This window comes from Danio rerio, chromosome 6 (assembly GCF_049306965.1).
Source record: "Danio rerio strain Tuebingen ecotype United States chromosome 6, GRCz12tu, whole genome shotgun sequence".
In the NCBI taxonomy this organism is placed as follows: Eukaryota; Metazoa; Chordata; class Actinopteri; order Cypriniformes; family Danionidae; genus Danio; species Danio rerio.
Genome location: NC_133181.1, coordinates 10225865 through 10250774, shown reverse-complemented (window position 1 = coordinate 10250774; position 24910 = coordinate 10225865). Strand labels below are relative to the sequence as shown.

The 24910-nt window shown below is 36.6% G+C and overlaps 1 protein-coding gene across 2 annotated transcripts in view; it reads right to left on the bottom strand.

The window, feature by feature from the left end:
* The window catches only part of kalrnb (kalirin RhoGEF kinase b), a 173012-nt gene that overhangs the window by 132124 nt on the left and 15978 nt on the right, over nt 1-24910 (bottom strand). For both annotated transcript variants that reach the window (XM_068221789.2, NM_001327989.1), the window contains 6 exon segments: nt 9053-9145; nt 8772-8886; nt 7215-7407; nt 3424-3924; nt 1544-1666; nt 869-1060 (listed from right to left, as the gene is read on the bottom strand). In XM_068221789.2, the coding sequence (XP_068077890.2) occupies nt 869-1060; nt 1544-1666; nt 3424-3924; nt 7215-7367 (969 nt within the window). In that variant the 5' untranslated portion in view covers nt 7368-7407; nt 8772-8886; nt 9053-9145.

The window sequence follows — 24910 nt, the reverse complement described above, 5'->3', positions numbered from 1 at the left end:
CACGGGTAGTAATTATGATTTGTTTTGAATATGTTTTTAGTGATGGCACCCACTGACTTCCATTATATGGATACGAGAGCACAACACTTTCACCTAAAAATCTTTTTTACTTTTCTGCTGATGAGAAACATCATCTACTGTACATCTTGAATGGGAAATTAAATGGAAAGTTCACTTAAAACTGAAAATTCTATCATTATTTACTCCCCCTTTACTTATTCCAGACCTATTAGACTTTCTTATTCTGTTGAACACAAAAGAAGATATTTTTTAAAAAGCTGGAAACCTGTAACCTTCCTTAGTATTTGCTTGTTGAAAGTCAGTAGTTACAGGTTTTTAGCTTTCTTCCAAATATCATCTTTAGTATTCAATAGAATGAAGAAACTATTAAAGGTTTGAAAGCACTTCATGGGCAGTAAACAGTAAGTAGATTTTAATTTTTGGGTGAACTATGCCTTTAAGGATGCATGCTGTCAAACAAACATGCAGAGGATTACATCAACTGTCTTTTCCAACTTTAGAGTTCAAATGATTCAAAGCTGTTAGCCAATCACACGAGTGGGCATTTACCTCTGGTTCTAAAATATTTAAACACACTGTGTTCTGATAAGAGGGTCAAAACAAGCCTACAATAGCCTAGTATTTCCAAACTATGTTTTCTATGTAAAAATCTTGATAACATTGCAAGTGGATCATGGAGAACACTGCGGAATGAAAAGGCAGTTCATGACCGCTTTAGTAAAAATAATAAGCAATTTTAGATTTGGTTTTGATGTACTGGAAACATACAAAGAAGGAGCTACCACTCCTAGACCAATCAGTTGTGATAGATGTATGCAATCAATGAGCAAACAGCCAAGTTATTTACCTGTTCGGATTTCTGGTGGAACACTGAGGACATGGCCAAGATGGCACTGCGCTCCTCCAGCCCCGAGGCAAAGCTCTTCCAGTCATGATCCAACTGACCCGAGATCTGCTGTATCTGAGTAGCAGCGTAATGACCGGCCTCGCAGAGCCGCGTCGCCACCGAGACGATGCGCGAAATATTCACATATGCATTCTGAAAAAAAACAAGAGACCTGTGCATTAGCATTGCATGTTCTCCCCGTGTTTTCATGGGTCTCCTCCGGATGGTCCGGTTTCCCCCACAGTCCAAAGACATGCGCTATAGGTGAATTGGGCATGCTAAAATTGATCGTAGTGTATGAGTGTGTGTGTGTGAATTTTTCCAGTGATGGGTTGCGGCTAAAAGGGCATCTGCTGCGTTACAACATATGCTGGATAAGTTGGCGGTTCATTCCGCTGTGGCGACCCCAGATTAATAAAGGGACTAAGCCGAAAATAAAATAAAAATGGGGTATTTTACTTACCCCACTTTTATTTAGTTTTTTTAAGGAACAATCCATTGAATTTGGAATTATTCTTTCTGAACACAAAACAATATTTTTAATGTTTAGAATATGATTCTTGGCTCAAGATTTTGTTTAGATATTTGGACTAGAAACAAGACAAAAACTCAGCATTTTTTTGCAGTTTATCCTACCATTGAGTTCATAGCGAAGTGGTCATGCTGGGTCTGTAGATCCGCTGCATGCTGGTAGCTTACGCCAATATCTGTGTGTGTCTGAAGAAACAGCTCTTTATTGTGTCCGATCCATTCAAACATCTACAGAAAGAGAGAGAGGGAAAGAAACACTCAGTTTAGTCAACAAAGAAAAACATGATGACCGCAGGTTACAGATGACCATACTGAACCAGTCGTGTCACATAAATATTTACAAAGGAGCAGGCAAATGTCTAAAACAGTCGTTGTAGGGCTCTGGGTGATTAAACTCCCTGTTAGTGTTCAAGTGATCTACACGTGAACCTTTATATACACAGCTTTTCTCTTTGGCTTGTGTACAGGGAATAGTCCTTAGAGTTCTGGCTCTGGTGGAGCACAGATGGGCTCAGTCAGCAGGACTGGGGAGTGTGAGACTGCTCTCCGTTTGGGCTTAAACGCAGCACACGGCCTCCCGCTGACAGCAGGGCACAGAAGGGAGTAGAGTGAACACGCTATTATCGTTCAGATCATTCATTATTTACACTTTCATATGACCTTCAGCCATGTTACTCTATTGCCATTAGATGATGGAAGTATGCTGGAGTTGGATTTTGAAAAACAAAAAAGCGAGTGATGTTTACCTGTGTGATATACAGTATAAACAGTGAGATATAGGTCAATATGTAACTGCAAGTGAATAAAGGAACAACTGAGTTCCCTTAAACCAATTGGGACTTATTTCTATAAATCTGTCATTCTCTGGTTTAACCCCTACATAAAATCTCTATGATTTATTTTCCGAAAGCAAAGACTTTAAGACAGTGGTTCTCGAACTTTTTTGACCAAGTACCACCTCAGAAAAAATTGTTTCTCCGAGTTCCACCATAATGAATGGTGATATTGAAATACATAGTAGATCTAAATAAGCGGCTACAGCTCGGCACAATTCACAAACGTGGCAGATAAAATCGTATTATTATGAAAATGTATTATTGTCAGCCACTTTAAACATAATAAATAGTTTGAACAATAACACACTAACAGGTAAAAAATAAAGAAAATAAAAGGTCAAACTTTAAATTGAAATGTGATTTCAAAAATTTGTTAAAAATGGCACTGTTCTTAAAACGTTACAAGAAAAACTTCTGTACTTAAATGTAAAGTATTATTATGAATAATAATACTGGCCAGCCCAGGTGGGCCCCACGCGGGCCAGCTCAGGAGGGCCTCACGCGGGCCAGCTCAAATTATCATTGTTTAATATTAAATTATTAATTAAATAACAATAATTATTCATTCAATTATTTTTCCAATTTATTAGGAGTCGCCACAGCGGAATGAACCGTTATGAAATAATAATATTAATTTTTTTAAATTTAATAATACATTTGATACAAACTCATTTAAACTGTATGATGCATTAACTCATAATATTGTAATACATAATTGTAGTTGTATTTTACTGTGCAAGTAGAAGAATTATTTTTGTTTTAGTTGTATTAATTTCTCAAGACTGTTCTGGTAAGATTTTCGCTTCTCCACAATCTACAGTATTCAGCTTATGCTACACGTACGAGCGGGCCCAGCATTTGAATCCTTTTGGCCCGAGACTTCCGGTCTCAGACGTTAAAAACAGCTTGCAATGCTGCTTGATGTTGCAAACTGATATTTTCTTATTATATTATTTTATTTTGTCTGTATAGTCATGCAAACACTTGCAAGTAGATTAAGTAAATTGACCGATTTCTGTCGTTTATTTTTCCTAGTCATTTCTCCCATAGGCGACTGAATCGGAAGTTCTAAGACAATCACAAAAACTAGTGCACTTCCACATTGAAGAATAAGGTCAATATCACGCCTCTCTCCTCCTGCCCTCTAACCTTTTCTGCATCCTGCTCATACAGTCGAAGCTGAAAGCACTGGTCCAGTTGTTGCTTGCGGTTGTGCCAGCCTTGTAAAAGGTGCTGCCGTGTAACTTGAAGTTTATCCAGCAGGGCAGAAATCTTCGGTACCAAACTCTGGAAATCTGCCCCACCAGAGAGCCTTCCGTCTCCCCCATCCCTGATCTTCTGAAGAAGACGCTGTCCTTCCTGGTCCAACTCGTCCACGGGTGCCTTCGCCATGGTCTTCCTCAGCCGAGCGTGATCCTCCAGCAGTTTGCGGGCCTCTTCTGCGCTGCTGGCCAGCTCTTGTCGGGACAGTACCTCCTGGAGCTCCTCCAGCCGGGACAAGAGATGCAGAGCGCCTCCAGTAAATTCCTCAAGAGAAACGCGGAGCTCAGTCCATTCCACATGATCATACTCCAGTGTTCCCTCCAGATCCCCGGTCAGCTGGGACGGGTCCACCAGTTTAGTCAGACCTTCCACTGAAACCATACTGGTCTAAGAGAGAAGAGAAAACAATAAAATTTCATGTATCAAATTGTTAAAAAAAACATGAGGAATAATATTCAATTATATTTTTCAATATTATTTAATATTCAATTATCCGACTGATATGTTTTAAAATGACATACATGCAGTCTTAACCTGATTATGCTTAAAGGGGACCTATTATACCCCTTTTTACAAGATGTAAATTAATTCTCTGGTGTCCCAAGAGTGTGTATGTGAAGTTTCAGCACAAAATACCACACAAATGATGTTTTATACCTCTTTGAAACTGTGCCTATTAGGCTTTGATCCTATAATTGTGTCATTTTGGTCACTGTCGCTATAAATTCAAATGAGACTGTGCTCTTTTTAAAAGAGGGCGTAGCTACAAATGCCTATGTGTCAGCATAGTGACAGATTTAACATTGTATGCTAATAAATGAGATTGTAACTAAAGGGCGGGGCTTTCCCCCTCTGATGACATGTACATATGGAGAATGTCAATCAAAGTGTTTCTGCAGACTGTTTTATTTTACGTTCGTCAATGGACGTCAGCGTTTATTTTTAGAGTTCTGCCTAAACTTGATTTAGTCCATAATTTAAAGGCACAGTTCACCCAAAACTGAACATTCTGTCATCATTAACTCACTCTTGTTTAAAACCTGTTTAATTTCCTTTCTTCTCTTTAGCAGAAATGAGGTTAGTTTGAAGAAAGCTGGAAACATTTAAGTATTGACCTCCATAGTATTTGTTTTTCCTACTATGGATGATTACAGTTTTTGAGCTTTCTTCAAACGATCTTTTCTACAGAATAAAAAAAAACTCATAAACGTTTGGAATCATTGACGGCAAGTAAGTACATTTTCGTATTTTTGGGTGAAATTTCCATTTAAGAGCATAGCATATCTAGACATTTCCTTTGTGGTTAAGACAGAAAAAATATATCACAAACTTGGACTTTTTCTTGGTCTAAGGAACTGTACAAATGTGTTCTGGTTCCATGCAGCAGAAGCAAAGTTGTGCAATTAAAATTTTGCATTTTGGAAGGATAATACATCAGGCATAGTTTTCCTGCTGAAAGTTCTAGTGACGAATTATTAATGATTTATTTAACATATAAACTGACATTATGATCTCACATGATATGAATATAAACATTAAAAGAAAATAAACTATTTATATTGACCCCTAAACTTCTAACAGTAGTAATAAGTACTGTATATATGGATTTGGAAAAAAATTAAGAGCACCACCTCAGAATTGATATATGTATGTGTTTTGGGGAAGACATGTGTATAAATTATAAAGATAAATATATATATATAATATATAAATATATACATATTTATGATGTGACATGTATAATTTAGGTCAAAATTATTAACTACCCTGTAAAATTTATTATTTCAAAAATATTTCCCAAGTTGTTTAACGGAGGGCAGATTCTTTCCAATGTATTTTAAATTGTCTTGAATAGCTTTATTAACTTCTGTTACTCTTTAATAACCTTCTGTTCTCTTTGCTATGGTGGCAGTACATAATATTTGACTAGCTAGCTACTAGATATAAGTATTCAGCTTAAAGTGCAATTTAAAGGCTTAATTAGGGTTAACTGGGCAAGTTAGGTTAATTATCAAGTTATTAAACAACAATGGTTTGTTCAAATCTTAAATGGGCTAACAATATTGATCTGAAAATAGATTTTAAGCCAAACTAAACAAATAAGACTTTCTTCAGATGAAAAAACATATATTATAGGGAATTCTGTGAAAATTTTCTTGCACATTCAAACATCACTTGGAAAATATGTTAAAAAGATTACAAATGTCACAAATAATTATGACTTCAAATGTATATACAAAAGTCTTGTCGCCTATCCAAGTTTTAGGAACAACAAATAATAACTTGATTTCTAGTTGATCATTTGGCTTCAGAAGTGGCTTATATGAAAGACAAAGGCCTCTAGATTAGGCTTATTTGACCAAAATATAATATGATCATGCCTTTATTTTTGATTATTTAATTTGGACAGTAAGGTCTGACTTTGCTCAGACAAAAGTCTTGTCACTTAACATGATTAATGTACAATATAAAGTCATGGTGCAGTTGAAAAATATTTAATCTTGTATATGACTCCCATGAGCTTGGAGGACTGCATCCATACATCTCTGCAATGACTCAAATCACATATTAATAAAGTCATCTGGGATGGCAAAGAAAGCGTTCTTGCAGGACTCCCAGAGTTCATCAAGATACTTTGGATTCATCTTCAATGCCTCTTCCTTCATCTTACCTCAGACATGCTCAATAATGTTCATGTCTGGTGACTGGGCTGGCCAATCCTAGAACACCTTGACCTTTTTTGTGCTATCCTGCTAAAGAATTTGGCCTCTCCTGTGGTTTGTAATGGGCAGCACAAATGTTTTGATACCCCAGGCTGTTGATGTTGCCATCCACTCTGCAGATCTCTCGCACACCCCCATACTGAATGTAACCACAAACCATGATTTTTCCTTCACCAAACTTGACTGATTTATGTGAGAATCTTGGGTCCATGCGGGTTCCAATAGGTCTTCTGCAGTTCAACAGATGATTGATCTGAAAAATCTTCTGCCACTTTTCCAAATGATCAACTAGAAGTCAAGTTATTATTTGTTGCTCTTAAAACTGGGATTAAAAACAAGACTTTTGTCAGGTAGTTTATAGGATTAATGATTATATACAGTTGAAGTCAGAATTATTAGCCCCCCTTAAAATTTTTTTTCTTTTTTAAATATTTCCCAAATTATGTTTAACAGAGCAAGGACAATTTCACAGTATGTCTGATAATGTTTTGTTTTGTTTTGTTTGTGGCTAAAATAAAAGTAGTTTTTAACTCATTAAAAAAACATTTTACGGTCAAAATTATTAGCCCCCTTTAAGCTATATTTTTTCGATAGTCTACAGAACAAACCATAGTTATACAATAATTACCCTAACCTGCCAAGTTAACCTAATTAACCTAGTTAAGCCTTTAAATGCAGAATAGCCATTTTAAGCAGAATACTGGTGTCTTGAAAAATATCAATTCAAATATTATTTACTGTCATCATGGCAAAGATAAAATAAACCAGTTACTAGAAATGAGTTATTAAAACTATTATGTTTAGAAATGTGTTGAAAAAAAATCTCTATGTTAAACAGAAATTGGGGAAAAAATAAAGAGGGGGCTAGTAATTCAGGGGGGCTATTAATTCTGACTTCAACTGTATATATTTAACTCTGTGGATTTATTATAAGACAAAATGTATCGTTTATACCTCAAAGGTGAACTTGGCACTGCCAAAGTTGGTCTTCTGCTTCTGCCAGAAGTTGTCTGGTTTGATAATGAGAGCGACACAGATCTCAGCAGGAAATGACTCCTGTAGCGTCTTCAGCAGCGGCTTGATTAGATCCCACTTTGATCCACGCATGTCTACAATCACTGTAAACCCTCGTTTACTTACATCCTCACTGCACAGGAAACAGAGGTCAAGAATGTCAGAAGGATCCCAACAACTATATTTAGAAAAATCTGATCTAATCTATCTGTAATCCAATTGATAAAGCTTGAAAAGTTATGAATTTAATAAGGCCTTTTATTTATGTAGAATTGCATCGTATTGCATCAGAATACCTTAAAGATCAAATAGATGCATCCGCCGGCTTTAAATGAATCCGTATCCTTTATGTCACAAAATTGAACAATTACGTTTTGATAAAGTGTAATGGTGCTGCAAGCAGTTTCAGCTGTTTTGATATGGCTTTTAAAGAATTGTTTACAGAGTCTAGGGCTGGCAAAGAGACACTTTTCTGCACGAATGGCTTTGAATGCACATCTTAAAGAGGCCATGTGGTGCTTTGTGATGGTTTCCTTTTCCTTCAGTGTTATATATTAGTTTGTGCATGTAAAAGATCTGCAAATGCACAAAGCGCGTACAGTCTGCTATAAAAGAGATGTGTTGTATCTAACAGAGAATTCTGATCCAGACCTGCCAGAAATACATAAATACAGTTCAGAACATCAGATATTAGAAATCTTATACATGCTTATTTCACAATGAGAAGGCATACACTAAGAGGGAAGGCAAGTTGACAGTGAATTGTAATGCAGGTCATCATGCTGTGGCGACACATTTCTAAAATGTACAAAAATATATTCAGATTACAAAATTAAAAAAAATAATAAATAAATAAATAATAGTAATAATAATAATTTAATTGTATTTATTTTTAACTGCTTAAATACATTATTTTTGTTGTATGATAATAATAATAATAATAATAGTATCAATATTATTAATAATCAACAATTATTTTTTTCATTATTTTAACTGCAAAAATACATATTGTTTATTATAATGATAGTATTAAAATATTATTATTAACAACTATTTCTATTGTTGTTATTATTATTATGTAATAATATTAATTATTAGTAATATTTAGAATTGTTATTGATATTAATTGGTATATTAATAATAATAATTGTATTAATTAATAGTTTATAAATATATAGCATTATAATGTATATAAATCTCTAATTATAATATACTATATAAATATATAGTATTAATAATAAAATAATATTAATAATAAATAATAATAATTAATTAAAAGAAGTGTTATAATAATAATAATAATATTTATTATTATTATTATTATTATTATTGCTGTTGTTGTTGTTATGTCTATTAAAACAGTCCATTCTTATAAGCAGGTTCAAAACTGTACAGAAAATAGCCTATTATTTCTAAATTATAATGTTATAAACTGCAAGTAGCATCATATGGTCTCCCAAAGTGTAGTACACTAAATAAAAGTTGGGATGTTGTAACCTGGGCACAGTAGAGAGGTAGGTCACCAGTTTGCGTAAGTCTTCTTGCTTTATTCTGTCATGATTACTTCGTGCAGGGAAGGTGAGGATGGGTCCCCCTCTCTTATCTCTTCCTCCTGAAAAAAAGGAGTGTTTCATCACTAATTTTACTACTCAGAGCACTTCAATGGCCCTAATTGTGAAAATACCCATGAGTCTGTGTGGATGCATGCTTAAGAGGGTGATGAGACAAAGCTGTGTGTGTGTGTGTGTGTGTTTACAATAAAATTATATATTTCCCACCTGAGACAAAGGCAACCTTCTCTCTTAAAACTGTTAGAACATCAGCCGCCTTTATACCATCATTCCTTAGAGATCCTGATGAAAACGACGATACTGAGAGAGAGGAAAGATAGAAGAGAGGAAGAAAGGGATATAAAAGTTAAATATAGTAACCACCATAGACTAAGTAGGAAACATGCCTGCTCCAATTTTCAGAAGGGTTATCAACGGAGAAGACTATTTCAAAGGATTTGGAGTAGTTCATTTATAGTTCAGAGTTCATCCATTTTACAGTAGATTTTAATAATGCATTAGTGTGATTAATAAGCGATGTAAAAGTTCATATTATTAAATAGCTGACATTAACTAATGGGACATTATTGTAAAGTGTGACCATAACTTCTTCTATTTAATAGCGAGATCTAAGGCATAGTGTTCATACTATATACCATACAATGAAAATGAATGGAGACGGTGACCTGTCAAGCTACAAAAATGACAGAGAAGCAACAGTAAAGCAATGAAAAACTGATATACTGTAAATATACTGTATTCCAAAATGCCTAAAACCAAATATTAGCTTAAAACGGGACCATTTAATGGAAATATTGCCCTCAATCACAGTTATCATATGATGTTTCAACAATTTTAGATTGCACAATATTCACATTTATCATTCTTGATGTTTAACATTGTTAGTTTTATATTAAAAATAAACTTATATACGAAAGCAAACTTCGATTTCAGACATCTTTTTCATACATAAATCTATCCTATCTCATAGAGTAACACTTTCACCAGTCTATGAAAAGGGGAGAAATTAACATTCTGCTAAATGTAAATCAGGCGACGCAGTGGCGCAGTAGGTGGTGCCAATCACATGCAGCTTGCAGTAGTTGTAGTGTACTACTACACAAAAAGTAGTAGTGTATAAATATGTCTATAATGAATAATCAGGACAGCTAGCACTGTTGCCTCACAGCAAAAAGGTCGCTGGTTCGAGCCTCGGCTAGGTCAGTTGTCGTTTTGTGTGGAGTTTGCATGTTCTCCTTGTGTTTGCGTGGGTTTCCTCCATGTGATCCGGCTTCCCCCACAGTCCAAAGACATGCGGAACAGGTGAATTGGGTAGGCTAAATTGTCCATAGTGTATGAGTGTGAATGAGTGTGTATGGATGTTTCCCAGAGGTGGGTTGCAGCTGGAAGGGCATCCGCTGCATAAAGCATATGCTGGATAGGTTGGCGGTTCATTCCGCTGTGGCAACCCCAGATTAATATAGAGACTAAGCCAAAAAGAAAATGAATGAATGAATGAATGAATGAATGAATGAATGAATGAATGTGAATCAATTATGTTTGATGAACTTATGAAAAAAGGGTGAAAAATATTTCTAAAAAACAATGTACAGTGCATCCAGAAAGTATTCATAGCGCTTCACTTTTTCCACATTTTTTGTTACAGCCTTATTTCTAAAATTTATTAAATTCATTTATTTCCTTATAATCTGAAATTTGCAAATTTGTTGCAAATTTAATAAAAATAAAAAACCTGAAAAATGAGCTAAATTCAGTTGATTGGACATGATTTGAAAAGGCATACACCTGTCTATATAAGGTCCCAGGGTTGACAGTGCATGTCAAAGCACAAACCAAGCATGAAGACAAAAGAATTTCTGCTTCTCTGAGTTCCAATAAGCACAGTGGCCTCCATCATCCGTAAGTGGAAGATGTTTGGAACCACCAGGACTCTTCCTAGAGCTGGTCAGCCATCTAAATGCCAGCTCACAAGGTGTGATTTTTTTTTTATACTGTACCATTGTAGCATGTCACACTGCACGAACATGGCTCCCATGTCACACTGTAAGATCTCAGCTGTCATAAAGTCAGACTGAACGACAATGAAGAAGCGCCAAACACGAAAGAAATCGCCCCCGGAGTTTGACACCATCCACCCGTGACACTCACTATCCCGCATTCTGAAATAATTCCTCAAAGCAAACGTAAACAATTCTGTAGCTGCAATTTTGCACACGGCGTTTCTCTGTTTTGACATTTCCCCGCGGTTGTTTGAGTTGTTGAATGGATTGTGTCACATAATCCGGAGCTCCTATTGGTTCTTGGATTGACGCTCATCGAAGCTGTTGTCACACTGCCAGAACTTCATCGATAAAAAAAAAAATTTGATCGCAATGGGGCACTGATTTTAGCCAAGGATTTCAGGAAGCTTTTAGGATTTCCCAAATTTGTCTCTGATGATAAAATCGTCTGTGAAATCTCACAGTGTGAGCAGGGTTTACACTTGATCGGGGTAGAAGGGCCTTAGTCCCTCTTAGTCACTCTATCTGAGCTTCAGCGTTCTTCTATTGAAAGAGGAGAACCTTACAGAAGAACAACCATCTGTCCAGCAATCCACCAATCTGTATAGCCTGCATGGTAGAGTGGGCAGACGAAAGCCACTTCTCGCCTAGTATTTGCCAAAAGACATCTGAAGAACTCTCAGACCATAAGAAACAAAATTCTGGTCTGATGAGACTAAACTTGAACTTGAGAATACCAGGCAACACTCATCACCAGGCTAATACCATCCCTACATTAAAGCATGGTGGTGGCAGCATCATGCTGTGGGGATGTTTTTCAGCAGGAGGAACTGAAAGACTAGTCAGGATAGAGGGAAAGATAAATGCAGCAATGTACAGAGACATACTGAATGAAAATCTGCTTCAGAGTGCTCTTGACCTCAGACTGGGGTGACGGTTCATCTTCCAGCAGGACAATGACCCAAAGCACACCGCCAAAATATCAATAGGGTGGCTTCACAACACAACAACTTGATAAATGTCCTTAAGTGGCCCACCCAGAGCCCAGACCTAAATCCTATTGAATATCCCTTGAAAGATCTGAAAATGGCTGCACACCATCACTTTCCATCTGACCTGATATAGCTTGAGAGGTACTGCAAAGAGGAATGGGCAAAAATTCCCAAAGACAGGTGTGCAAAGCTTGTGGCATCATATTCAAAAAGACTTTCTTCAAATTGTCATGATGGGGTATTGTGTGTAGAATTTTGAGGAAATAAATAAATTTAATCCATTTTGGAATAAGGCTGTAACCAAAATGATGTGGAAAACGTGAAGCTCTATGAATACTTTCCGCATGCACTGTATGTAGGGGTAATATGGTATACCGCGGGATCTAAAAAAAGCAACGATATCAGTTTCAATGCCGTTATACTGTCATGAAAAAATGCACTTATATAGTGGATTAAATATTAAAAATATATTATTTAATGCTTAAAAATGTGCATGCGTGGTTGTCATCACGGGACAGCTTGGAGGAAAAGGAAAGAGGGGGGGAAAGATGGCGAGTCGCGCACCAAGTGACCAGGGGCCTCATGTACGAAGACTTGCGTGGAAATCTTACAAAAACATTGCGTACGCACAAAGCTGTAAATGTGCGTACCCAGAAAAAAATTCAGATGTATGTAACACTGTGTACGCCGAATCTCACGCATATTCTTTTGTACATCCGAATGAACGTGAAACTGAGCGCAACATGCACGAGCACAAAACCCCTCCTTGCCTCCTCCCCCGTATGAATATGCTAATGACTCTACTTTGGCAAAACCCAATGAAAAAGCAAAGGCAAAATCAAGCAAAAAGAGAAACTTTGAACAGAACGTGAATTGGAGGTGCTGCTTTCGGAGGTAGACCGGCGAAAAGCGGTGTTATTTGCAAGTTTGTTCTCTAGAATTAACAACAAAAGAAAAAAATTGTGTGGGAGAGTTTAGCTGATGCGATTAACACAGTTAGGTCTGAACATCGCACTGAGTGCATTAAAAAAGAAATAGTGTGGTTTAAAGCTGTAAAATGTTGCATCACTCATAACAGTTTCAGTGGCGCAGCTCGTAAGACGCATGTCAACATGTTTTCACACATTCGAGCATGAACTCGGTTTGAATCCAGCGTCTGATGAACTAATTTTTTTTTCCCCCCGCTACATATCAGATTTTGCCAACTATTCATCACGAGAAAGACAAGTAGGAATCATCAATAAGTTTGTGCATCATATTTTATTTGCACATTTATTGAATGGAAATGTTTCTGATTCACGCATGCAAATTCATCTTCAGATAGTGTCTTTATAGCAATGTGTTTGCAGTAGATAGCTCAGATTACATTGGGAAAACCGGCGACCGCTGCAAATTGTGCTTTAATGTTTGGCTGGTCAACTGTATGGTATAGAAACCTTATATACCTGCTAGATGAACCCGTCTCATACAGCTGCCATTGCAAGGCTCAGACACTTTGTGGAGAGCAATTTAACACAACTGCCTCTAGGAGTCGCCAATAGAAATAAAACAGACACGCACAAAAAATGTGCGTACACCAGCCAAGAAGCTGGCGTGGAGCTGCGCATATTCCCACGTTGAGTTCATTGATAGTAAATCCAAACGTGAGCGATTCTGAGCGTGAAACCTGGCGTACGCAAAGTTTTTGTGCGTACGCAGCGTTGATACATGAGGCCCCTGGTCTTGAAAAAGAACACAGCTTCAGCAGTTTGGCAGTATTTCAGGTTTCGACTAAATGAGAAAGGAGAGGTGTAAAATACGGACGAGGCAATTTGCAAATTTTGCAACAAAAAGGTGACTGCAAGAGATAGAAATACCGCAAACCTAAGGTGGCATGTACAGTTTTCAGTTTCTGAATGGTTTAGGCAAAGGCCGACAGTTTAATGAAATGTCTGAGCCATATGTCATTTTTTTTTTTTTTTTATGCACTGTAATACTGTATACCGAGGTAAAATAAGGAGGAAGTTTGACGGTACCAAAATTTGGATACCGCCCAAGCCTAACTGTACGTATCCATTATGCATGCTCATATTGCACATTTTACTTTAAAAGCACGATGCACATCAGCATCTCTGAATTCAAACATGCACGCACAACACTGTCCTGTAATTAGTGTAAATATAACATAAATACACCAACAGTGCATAACAATAGCATTGCACTGGTAAATATACAGTATACAATAATCCAAACACAGCGTAGGCGTCCTACCAGCATTGTTGCCACCAATCTCTTGTATAAAGATCACTGGGGCCACATGCATTTTGTAAACACTGACTGACAGACAGCAGCATTAAGCATAATACTGACTGCATGGAAAATAGAGTAGTAGGCCATAGTAGGTCGAGCGGGGAGTGGGGAGGTGGGGTGTACAGGGATGCCCAGCTGTTGGCACGTCTCCGTCTGTTTAGATTCATTAGTGGTGTAATCTGCCCACACTGTAATCCCATAGCCGACAGCTGGGCACCAGTGCGGGCCGGTGGGGAAAAGTTCAATCACACTTAAGCACACATAGACAGCGGATACATGTATATTACGCACAAGCTGCATGCTCACAGATGCGGTTGCTCACAAACACACACACATGCATCTGTTGAGGGCTAAAAAGGTCTGCTTATGTCTGCAATTCATCTCTCTCGCTCACTCTCGTCTGTGGACTACATAAACTATTAAACCTGAGTGGAAGAGTTTGATGCTGAACATGGCATGTTAAATTTACTGTGAGAACTGACTTTGCTGTGCTTGTGCTAGAGGGCAGACGCTATTTCACACTCGCTCACACACACATATATGAGGACAAGGCTGCTTAAACACTCCTGAACACAGTCCTTTATCATTTACAACTGTCTGATTCGGGCTGTTGTGTGGTGATACTATAGCCTTGTGCATTTATTTTATATTTTCGTAAGAGTCTGTTACACCAAGGCTCCTTTTATTTGATTAAATATGCCATGAAACAGATATACTGCGATTGTTTTGAATATTTGTGTGAAAATATGTTTTCTGGTTTTATATTAATTAAAAATGCTATTTATTTTTGTGACTACAAAGCCGAGTATATGACGTTAAATACTGAAAATTAAATATTTAAAATAAAAGCAAATTTATTTAGTATTTTTTTCAGGAGACAATGGCAATCGCTTCACATTTACAGAACATTTTATTTCCAGTTTTCAATCTGATCAAGTTATCGCTTTTTCTAACAATGAGTTAATGTATTAGTAAAGTTTAAAACCATCTCTTGCATAAGAAAAAAAAAAGAATTGATAGGCACAAAGGCACATATTTATAGGTACAGCAGGAAGGTCGCAGGTTCAAGTCACAGCTAGGCCTGTTGGCGTTTCTGTGTGGAGTTTGCCTGTTCTCCCAGTGTTGGCATGGGTTTCCTCTGGGTGATCTGGCTTCCCCCATGGTTAAAAGACATTCGCTATAGGTGAATTGAATAAACTAAATTGGCCATAGTGTGTGAATGTGTGTGAATGAGTGTGTATGGGTGTTTTCCAATACTGGGAAGGGCATCCGCTGTGTAAAACATGTGCTGGTATAGTTAGCGGTTCATTCCGCTGTGGCGACCCCTGATAAATAAAGGACTTATTTTTAAAAATTAATAAATGATATGATTTAGTTCTCTAGAAAAATATTCCTTATTTATTCAAAGTTCAAACTGTGATGCTTATCTTTCACAAAAAAAATTCTTTCATGAAGAAAATATAAACTAAGGCTGCACGATATTGGAAAAATCTAATATTGCAATAATTTTTTAATTCTGCAATATATATTGCGATATGAATTAGGCATGGGCCGGTATAAGATTCTGATGATATGATAACCTTGGATAAAAATATCACTGTTTCAAGTTGTTTCCTGCTCTAAAATATATTCTTTTAAATGTCTGGGTAAAAAACTAAAACTTTTTTTTTTCATTTTTAACACAATAGATTTTATTTTGAGAAACTTTTAAAATATCTCTTGGAACAGTAAGCATGCCAGGCTAAACACTTCTGCTGTCTTTATTAGTTTCAAACAAAGATTTTTTTTTTACAATTTAAAACGGCATCTTTGGATATATTTCTGAAGGACATACTGTTGTCCTAAAAAACGTTAATAAAAAAATCTTGCACATATCTTAGAAACAGTAAATAGGTATTTACATTAGATGTTGCCTACCCTGTTGTTGAAAGAATGCGTCAATAGAGCCGCCATTTTAGTACAGGGTAGCACTCCTTTGAAATGAATGCAGGGCAAAGGTGCAGTGGAGGACTGTGGCCATCCAGAGCCAGAGATATACACATATATACATATATCTATGATCGGGAGATTTCCCGGTGGTCAGTATGCAAATGTTTCTTTAAATTACGAAAATTATAATGTTACATCACTTTTATAAGTGACCGCACAGGCATTCTTGACAAAGAGCATGTGTTTGTGTGCATGGAAATATATTATCCTGCCTCCCTGTTTAATTTGATCTAATCCATGTCCTGAAACACACCCCCTCTCCTGCTTTCACTTCTCAATCTAACAGAGGGAGCGATTCGTTTGTGAATAAATCTCTGTTATGTATGTCTCGTTCACTTAGCCGACAATAATACAAGTTTCTGGCAGCGTCTTGTTGTCTAACCATTTACATTATTTGCTTATTTTAACTAGCATAAGCCTAGAATCTAGTGCGGGTTGGTGCTACTTTGCTTTAAGGTCAAGGCAGTAGGCTAAGTGATTGTATTGTCATCAATAACATTACTTGATTAACACAAAAGTTCATAACATACAAAAACGTAAAAATCAAAGTCTTACCTATGAAATGTTCTGCATTCGTGCATTGTTTTCTTTGTTTGCTCGTTACTACACCCGTACACAGCACTAAAGTCCAGCATCTTCACATTGGCTTAAGTCTTAAATAGTGCCGTTGAATGACATTTGTCCTAGGAGCACTGTACAAATGTGGCGGCGCTATTGATGCATGCTCAGGGTCCGTATGTGATATCTAGTGTATATATCTATGAGAACAGTATATACTTTTTGCAGTTTTAAAAACTTGACTTTTCCAAACCATGGTATACCTTGAAAGCCGTTATCGTCCCATGCCTAATATGAATACAATTTCAGTAGATGAGTTAAATGACTATTTGGAAAGAATTTATAATTTTAGATTGATTGGGATGATTTTGTATTGGAGTGCATAAAATATGATAAACAATGTAAAAGCATAGGGAAATTCAATAAAGAATAAGATACAAATTAAATAAAGAGTTTCATTGTTTTCTGAGGAGCCAAACTGTTAAAGTATACAGTAGTTGATTAATCCAATGTAAAATTATACTGCTGTCTTCGTTTTATAAACTATTTAAGAAAATCAATCGTTATTAATTTGTCAAATTTTAAAAAAAAAAGGTAAAATTTCTTAGGTCTGAATGCTTTTAAAACCCTCACAGTCACATGCCTAAAAAAAAAAACACTTGCAAAATGATCAGTTGTAATCCAGACTCAATGTTGTGTGTACTTGGCAATGTGACTATTGCCAATGATCACATTGCAATGTTGATGCTGAAACTATATATTGTGCAGCCCTAACATAAACGAAAAACAAAACAACAGCGTTTCAAAACTGAAACCATTCAGAAATACTGAGTTTAAAAAAGAATTTATTAATTCAGTAAAAATTCTACATTTCTTATACTATGAATGACACAAAGCATTACAATTACTGTATAATGTAATACAGAATAAACTTTTCTATTTTTACTAAGAAAATCTATATGTAGGTGTTTGCAAAGATTAGTTTGACAAGATCTTGAAAAACTCTCACAGTATTTATTTGCAGATTCATGTTGTGGGTAACACTTTGCCAACCCTGCTAATTTATGTGCTAAGTTAATAAACATGTAAAGCTGCATCCTGATGCAAATGACATACTGTATTACTGCACACTCTCAGAAAAAAGGACAAAATCTGTCACACTGGTGACATCTTTCTAAAATTGTACACCAAAATATACTAATATTTAACATTTTGTTACTAATATTACTTTTTTCAGATGCAAATAATGTACAAATGATTCACAGCAAAAACTCCTGTGTTCCACACAATCGATTTGTGTTGGGGCAATATGACAGAATTAAGTTCACTTATTAGTTTTTACAAATTTAAGTAGTGTGAACATAAAACAATTAAGTTGTCCTTAAAAACCCTCAAGAATTGTGATCATTTTAACTAAGTAGTTCGAACAAAGAGCAAACATCTTTTTTTGAGTGTTCCTTTGATAAGATACCACTCCAAGTGGCAGTTTTTTGGCTATAGACACAATTTCATTACTATGGTAACAGCGGTTTTTAGTGAAGTTTTACAAACTAATTTCGAGAGAAGCATGTGATATGACTGATCGCGGCTGGCCTCTCGTCCATAATCAGCAATAATCCAATCAGATTGATTCAAGCTTACAATAAAAAAAAACGAATTCGCCCTACTCCCTTATCTTCGTTTTATAAGAAACCCCCCTTACACCCCATCTCCTTCTTTTCCTCCTTTTACCAGGGGGAGCTTTCGAGAGCTACCTGATCTCGGACTCCCTTATATGCGTATTGACCAGGCGGGAGCCCTGGGCTCAACTACTGTATCTCCGAGCTCAGGGTTCTCTCCTGGAACAGCATGCCAAACCTGCTAATAGCGTCAAGCTCAATATCTAAGTATGAACTCTTGAATTCACATATAAAGAGTAACAAGAACCAAGACGCAATTCTGCAAGAACCAGTAAAGTTCGTTTTTTTGTTAAGCAAGTATAATTCATTCTGTTTATGTTTTTGATTAAAATTGACATGGGGACAAATGCATTTCTTTTTAATCGTATAAAGCTCCAAGAATATGTGGAATAAACCAAAAAAGATTTGTATGAATTGACTGTCAACGGAGGGAGAAATATCTCCATTCGTGTTCTGAAGATGAAATAACTTCCCATGGGTTTCCAGTGGCATGAGTGTGAATAAATGAAGCCTATTTTTATTTAAGGTTGAACTAACCCATTGGCATCAAATGTGCCTGCAGATTATTTGATATTTTTGGATTTTTAAAATATCTACATGTGATTGTTTTTTTGGCCTAGTATTGCCTAAAGCCTCTTCCACAACAAAAGGGGCTTTGTTCCAAAACCTACTGAGCTGTTTCACTGCTTCACTGCCTACCATAAGGGTCTTTCATTGAGCAGCATCCAAACTGAGGTGGAACCTATACTCATTTATTATGATCTGCATAGGTGGTAATGTCAAACACAACACAAATAGCAAAGCAGACTTGACTCACAATAGTACATTAGTGCCTGCCCATTTCATGTGTAGAGCTGCTTCCAGAAGTATTGTTTTTATATATATATATATATATATATATATATATATATATATATATATATATATATATATATATATATATATATAGTAGCTATAGTAGCACTGAACCATTCTACAATATCAAAGGTTTTTCTGAGTATTTCACACATTTATTTTTAAATTTTACTTTATATATTTATTTATTTGCAAATGCTAAAAAAGGAACTGAAAAAAAAATCTTTTAAAATGCATGAACTGAAAAGTATGTAAAAAAAAAAAAGGTTTGCTAGATGCTAATGCTTGGCATGCATGACATAACAGTGTGCAACCAAATGTTTTTGTCAACATTTTCTAATATCTAAGTCTGTCTGCTGTACTTTCCGTTAGCTAAGCACTGGTAGCACATAATATGCAATTTCAGTCACAGCTAATTGCTAAACATGCTAACTGGAATGCACCAAAACACATGCAGATTGCATGCATTATGTATTCCAACAGAATTTGCTATCAGATCTTTGCAAAGACCAAAGTGTTGGTAAAAGATACTCAGAGGGAAGCTAGATTGAGCTTTAGCCAGCAGACCCAGAGAGCGTTGCTAGCTTTGTGGATACTGCAGATAGCTTTGTAGCCGCTCAGATGCCAGATGAAAGGACATGGCATGTCATGAGATTATCCACTGCATACAAAGTGGCGTATTCATATTTCATAAGGAAGCCATGCATTGTTTTCTGCATGTTTTATGAGATCTTAATCAAGCATGCTTCGTGAAAGCATACAGACTATCTCTGTTTGCACACTCACTAAACAGAATCGCGTTTAAAGCCTCACATCAGGAAATGACACCCATAATGCAACCTGACGAGAGGGTTGGGATATAAAGCTATCTGAATTTCCCATGTTACAGGATCAGGGTGTATCACAAACAGTAACTCAAAGCTCATACAAGTACCAGGAAACAGCCTGCTTTCTGCAATTACTAAATGAAACCAATCCTACCAAAAGAAGTTGCCAAATGGCCCCCCAGGATTGAATCCTGCCATAGACTGCTATGTTTACGGCCCTTATAGTGCTGGGAAGTCAGAAAACAATGGCTGGCTGGGATTGGTGTTAGTATGAACTATTGTGTTGGTGTAAGCTGTGAGATCACGAACTGGTCCCAGTCCAATAACACCAGCCCGTCATCTCACATTACCTCATTTTATAGGTGTCCGGGTATTAAGGGAATGCTTGGTTGTATGTGGCATGCAGACTATTTAAAGAAGGGTTGCTTATGCTCGGATAAATCATGCATAACACACACACACACACACACACACACACACACACACAAAAGCTATATTTCAACATTCACAACTCATACAAATATAAAATAAATAAAAAACGGCTTTAAAAAAAAAACCTTGGTGAGCAGAAGACATGAAACAACATCTTTAATAATCCAAGATAAATCAAGCATTCCAATAGATTTCTAAAAATAATCTCTAACACACTTCTCGCTAAAGCCTGTGATCCACAGCAGTTGTGTGTAATGTGATCAGACGGTCTGCTAACGTCTGATAATATCTTTTAATAGGCAGATGGCTTTGAAATATTACATAAAGATGAGGCGATGGCATGTGGTGGACTTCTGAAATGAAGTCCCAAGGGTTTGGCCGTTTTTAGTCCAGTGTAAATCCGTGTTCACGTTTCCATCATTTTTCTTTTTTACATTGTGTTTTTGTGTTAATGTCATAGTATGGAACCTAACTTAGATTAATTGGTGTTTCAATTAACTGTGGCGACCCATGATAAGCCGAATGAGAGTGAGTGAACTTACTTATTATCAATAAGCAACCTATTATGTAAGATTGGCTTTTTATACTTTTGCATATTTATGTATAGTTCATCCAAAATCTTCAACACACACACTGAAAAAAAATATTGTGTTAATTTATTTGGGCTAAGTTTTATCAAAAAATTTTAAGTTGAACATTACTGAATTTAATTTGTTTGTTTTGAATTGTTTGCAACAATTTTTCAGAAATACTTTTTTCAGTGCAATTAGCGTTAAAAAAGGAACATTTAACGAAATCTTCGAGTTTTCTGTTCCTCACTATAATGTTCAGGTGACCAAAACTTTATCTAAAAAAAGAGAGATTGACAAATAATTTGATATGAACCAAGTGGTTTAATCCAGTTACCTTATATAAAGTTACATCAATATATAATATATTTCAATATATAATATATGTGACATCTGCGACTTACGATTGAATTAGAGATGCAAATGTACTAGCATTATATTACACAAAAACCATGTTTAAAATGTGTTATTTTAACATGTGAACTAAGGTCCAATCCCAATTCTGTTTTTGTATCCCTACCCCTTCCCCTTAAAACTGAGTGTAAAAGGGAAGGGCTTTCAAATTTACCCCTAAGAAATGGGACAGCACTACAGCATCTGCATCATGTCATCACAATCTCTTGCTTGATATAAGATCAGACGATCGCGGCTGCTGTAGTTTCTCTAGTTAAGTTATTTTTTGGTATTTATCTTCAAAAAATCACTGACGGCATATATTATGTTATCATAACGATCTAATGTGGCAATAAGATCATATTACTGTGCATTTACACAGTGGCCATATTCATCAATGTAAACACACCAAAAGCAACATTAAGATTATTGACCTTATTCTAAAATGCGGAAGTGCGCCTGTTTTCGCGATTGTCTTAGAACTTCCATTTCAGTTGCCTATGGGAGAAATGACAAGGAATTATAAACGGCAAAAAACGGTCAAACTACTTGCTCTACAAACAAATGTTTGCATGACTATACAGACCAAGTAGAATAAAATAACAAGGAAATATCAGTTTGCAACATCAAACAGCGAAACGAGCAGTTTTTAATGTCTAAAAATGAATGGAAGTGAATGAGACCGGAAGTCTCGTGCCAAAAAGATTCAAATGGCAGCGCCCGCTAGTCTGCGGAGAATAAGTTCAATAGCAGACACTGTAAAAGCTCATTCCCAGCCACTAAACTTTTTTGAAGAGTATTTGAACAGAGTGTCATGGAAAGTCAGAATGTTGTGGGACTGCTATACAGGAGTTATGATTATGGATTATAGATCGTGTAATTTAACGGTTTTTATTTTAGTTTTTTTTTATAAAGCACGACAGTAAAACACGAACACTGTTATGAATACATTAAAGCATATATGTTTGTTGCAGAAAATTCATAATAATGACAGAAAATACTAATTTGTGGATCTTCTTACATCCAGGTGTAACTATCCGGCCATTGTGGCAGGTGTATTCTGGGAAATTTTCTCTTGGTTTTGAGTGTGGTCCAGAACAAAATCTTCATTCAAAGGGCTATCTACCCCTTCCCCTTATGCCGAGTTCAGACTGCATGATTTTCAAAGTACTCATGTCACTGATGTTTTCACACTGCATGACTATCTGGGCTGGCGTTTTGTCGCTGCTGTGTTTACACTGCAAGATGGATCGGCGAAAGGGGCTTTCACACTGCATGGCATCACAATAGGAAGAATCACCAACAACTTCGTCCAAACTACGTCTCACAGCCAAATACATGTAGCATATCTTTTGTTATTAACTACAGTATGTAACTAGAAAGAAGTCTTTCATGGGGTGGAAAATGTACACATTTGCTCACCTGGGTTTGAAGGGAATTATCAATTTCTCCTCAACATTCTTTTTTAACTTTCTGTATGAAACGTTAAACAGACACAGGTGCTCCTGTCAAACCTCCACTAGTTTTGCCTCCATTTCTTGGGTCCAAATAAACCGAAAATGAGCACTTTTAAGTTCTCCCTCAACTTCCCGCTGACCTGCAGGTACACGCACACTATAGTGAATGCTGCTCTCTCATTGGCTGTAGGTGATCGTTGATATTATTTTCAGTCAAAACTCGTTTCACACATCATAATTTGAATCGCCGACAGATCCCGATATTTAGCACGCCAAATATCTCACAGGCAACGCTGACTCATTGGTGATTCTCTCATATCGCGTCTTTGATAGTTCATACTGTGTGATTGTCACTCGCATGCACGAGCACCGATTTGCCTGTGATTTCAGGCTTTCGTTGGCGATTTCTCAAAACCTGTCTTCGAATCAAAATCAGGTAAAAATCATGCAGTTTGAACTCGGCATTAGCCCTACGTCTTCAAGATGAAGAGAATTGGGACACCCCTACCCCTTCGGAAACAAGCTAAACAAGGGGTGAGGGTAAAGGCTAAGGGGTAGAATTGTGATTGGGCCTAAATTTCCACAGCTGGCATCCATAGTGCAAGAGAGGGCACAATCAGGCTTTAAGCACAAACTTTGGAAAAATTTAAATGTTTACTAATTTGAATCAAGGAGACATCCCACATCCCTGTGAAGATATTAATATATTTAATAAATAAATTTATTAAATTTAAATGTATTAATAAATGTGCTTTAATATGCAAATTAATCTTTAAATCAGTTCATTAAGTGATCATAACTATGCGCAATACACTTATATTGCCTCTCAACTTATCTGGTTACTTGAGTTTGCATTTGGGTTTTCAAGACTAACTTGTGTCTTCTGCATTTGCATTGACATGAGGGTGAGTAATTAATGCCATCATTTTCATTTTTGAGTGAACTAATCCTTCAGTATTAAATCTACGTAAGCCAAGTCACATAAAAGTCCCATAAAGATTTTCTAAACATAACATTTCAATCTGTGCACATCTGACAAATGACAGGGAAAGTAAAAGTACTGTGATGGAAAAAGTGCCTGTGAGTTGCTCTGATGGATGCAATCCAAAATGCTTCTGAAATTGATTTCACTGTCTCCTGGCCAACATAATCACTGAATGTACCTATTCTGCTCACAGAACTCCAGTCCTGAGCAGGAATCTTGGCAACAGTTGCTACAGCAACCCCTCTGGCCCTCATTCAGGAGAGATGGCCTGCTGAGGATGGAGTGTGTGGTGTAGGTTTGCCTCTCTGAAGACCATGTTTCACATTTTAAGCACAGTCATCTTTGTGTGTGTGTGTGGAGCGGGCTGTGGAGAGCTACTCTTGCATCTTGTAAAATCCATATGTTCAGGGAATAACGTACATCATAATAACCTAATACAGGTTGTGGTTTTGCTTTGTGGTGTAGTTGCTGAAGATAACACTTTCTCAAAATCACTGCTCAGTGAAATATGTTCAGCGAGCAGCTAATTTCTGTTGGCATATATTGGGTGTTTTAACTAGTAACACTTTAGTGAGCTGTTTATAGTGATGGGTAGGAGTGGGCGAATCGATCCTAAAGCATCGATATTTTCGAAACTGACAATTTATCAAAAGGATTAATCCTTAAATAGAAGTATCAATGTTTTTTTCTTAATAAGTGATCACTGATTTTATTACCCCAATATTAGTAATAATGATACTGATGCATATGACGCGGTGGCGCAGTAGGTAGTGCTGTTGCCTCACAGCAAGAAGGTCGATGATTTGAGCCTCGGCTGGGTCAGTTGGCATTTCTGAGTTTGCATGTTCTCCCCACGTTTGCGTGGGTTTCCTCCGGATGCTTCATTTTCTCTCACAGTCCAAAGACATGCGGTAAATTGGGTATGCTAAATTGATTGTGAATGAGCATGGATGGATGTTTCGCAGAGATGAGTTGCAGCTGGAAGGGCATTTGCTGCGTAAAAACATATGCTGGAAAAATTGGTGGTTCATTCCGCTGTG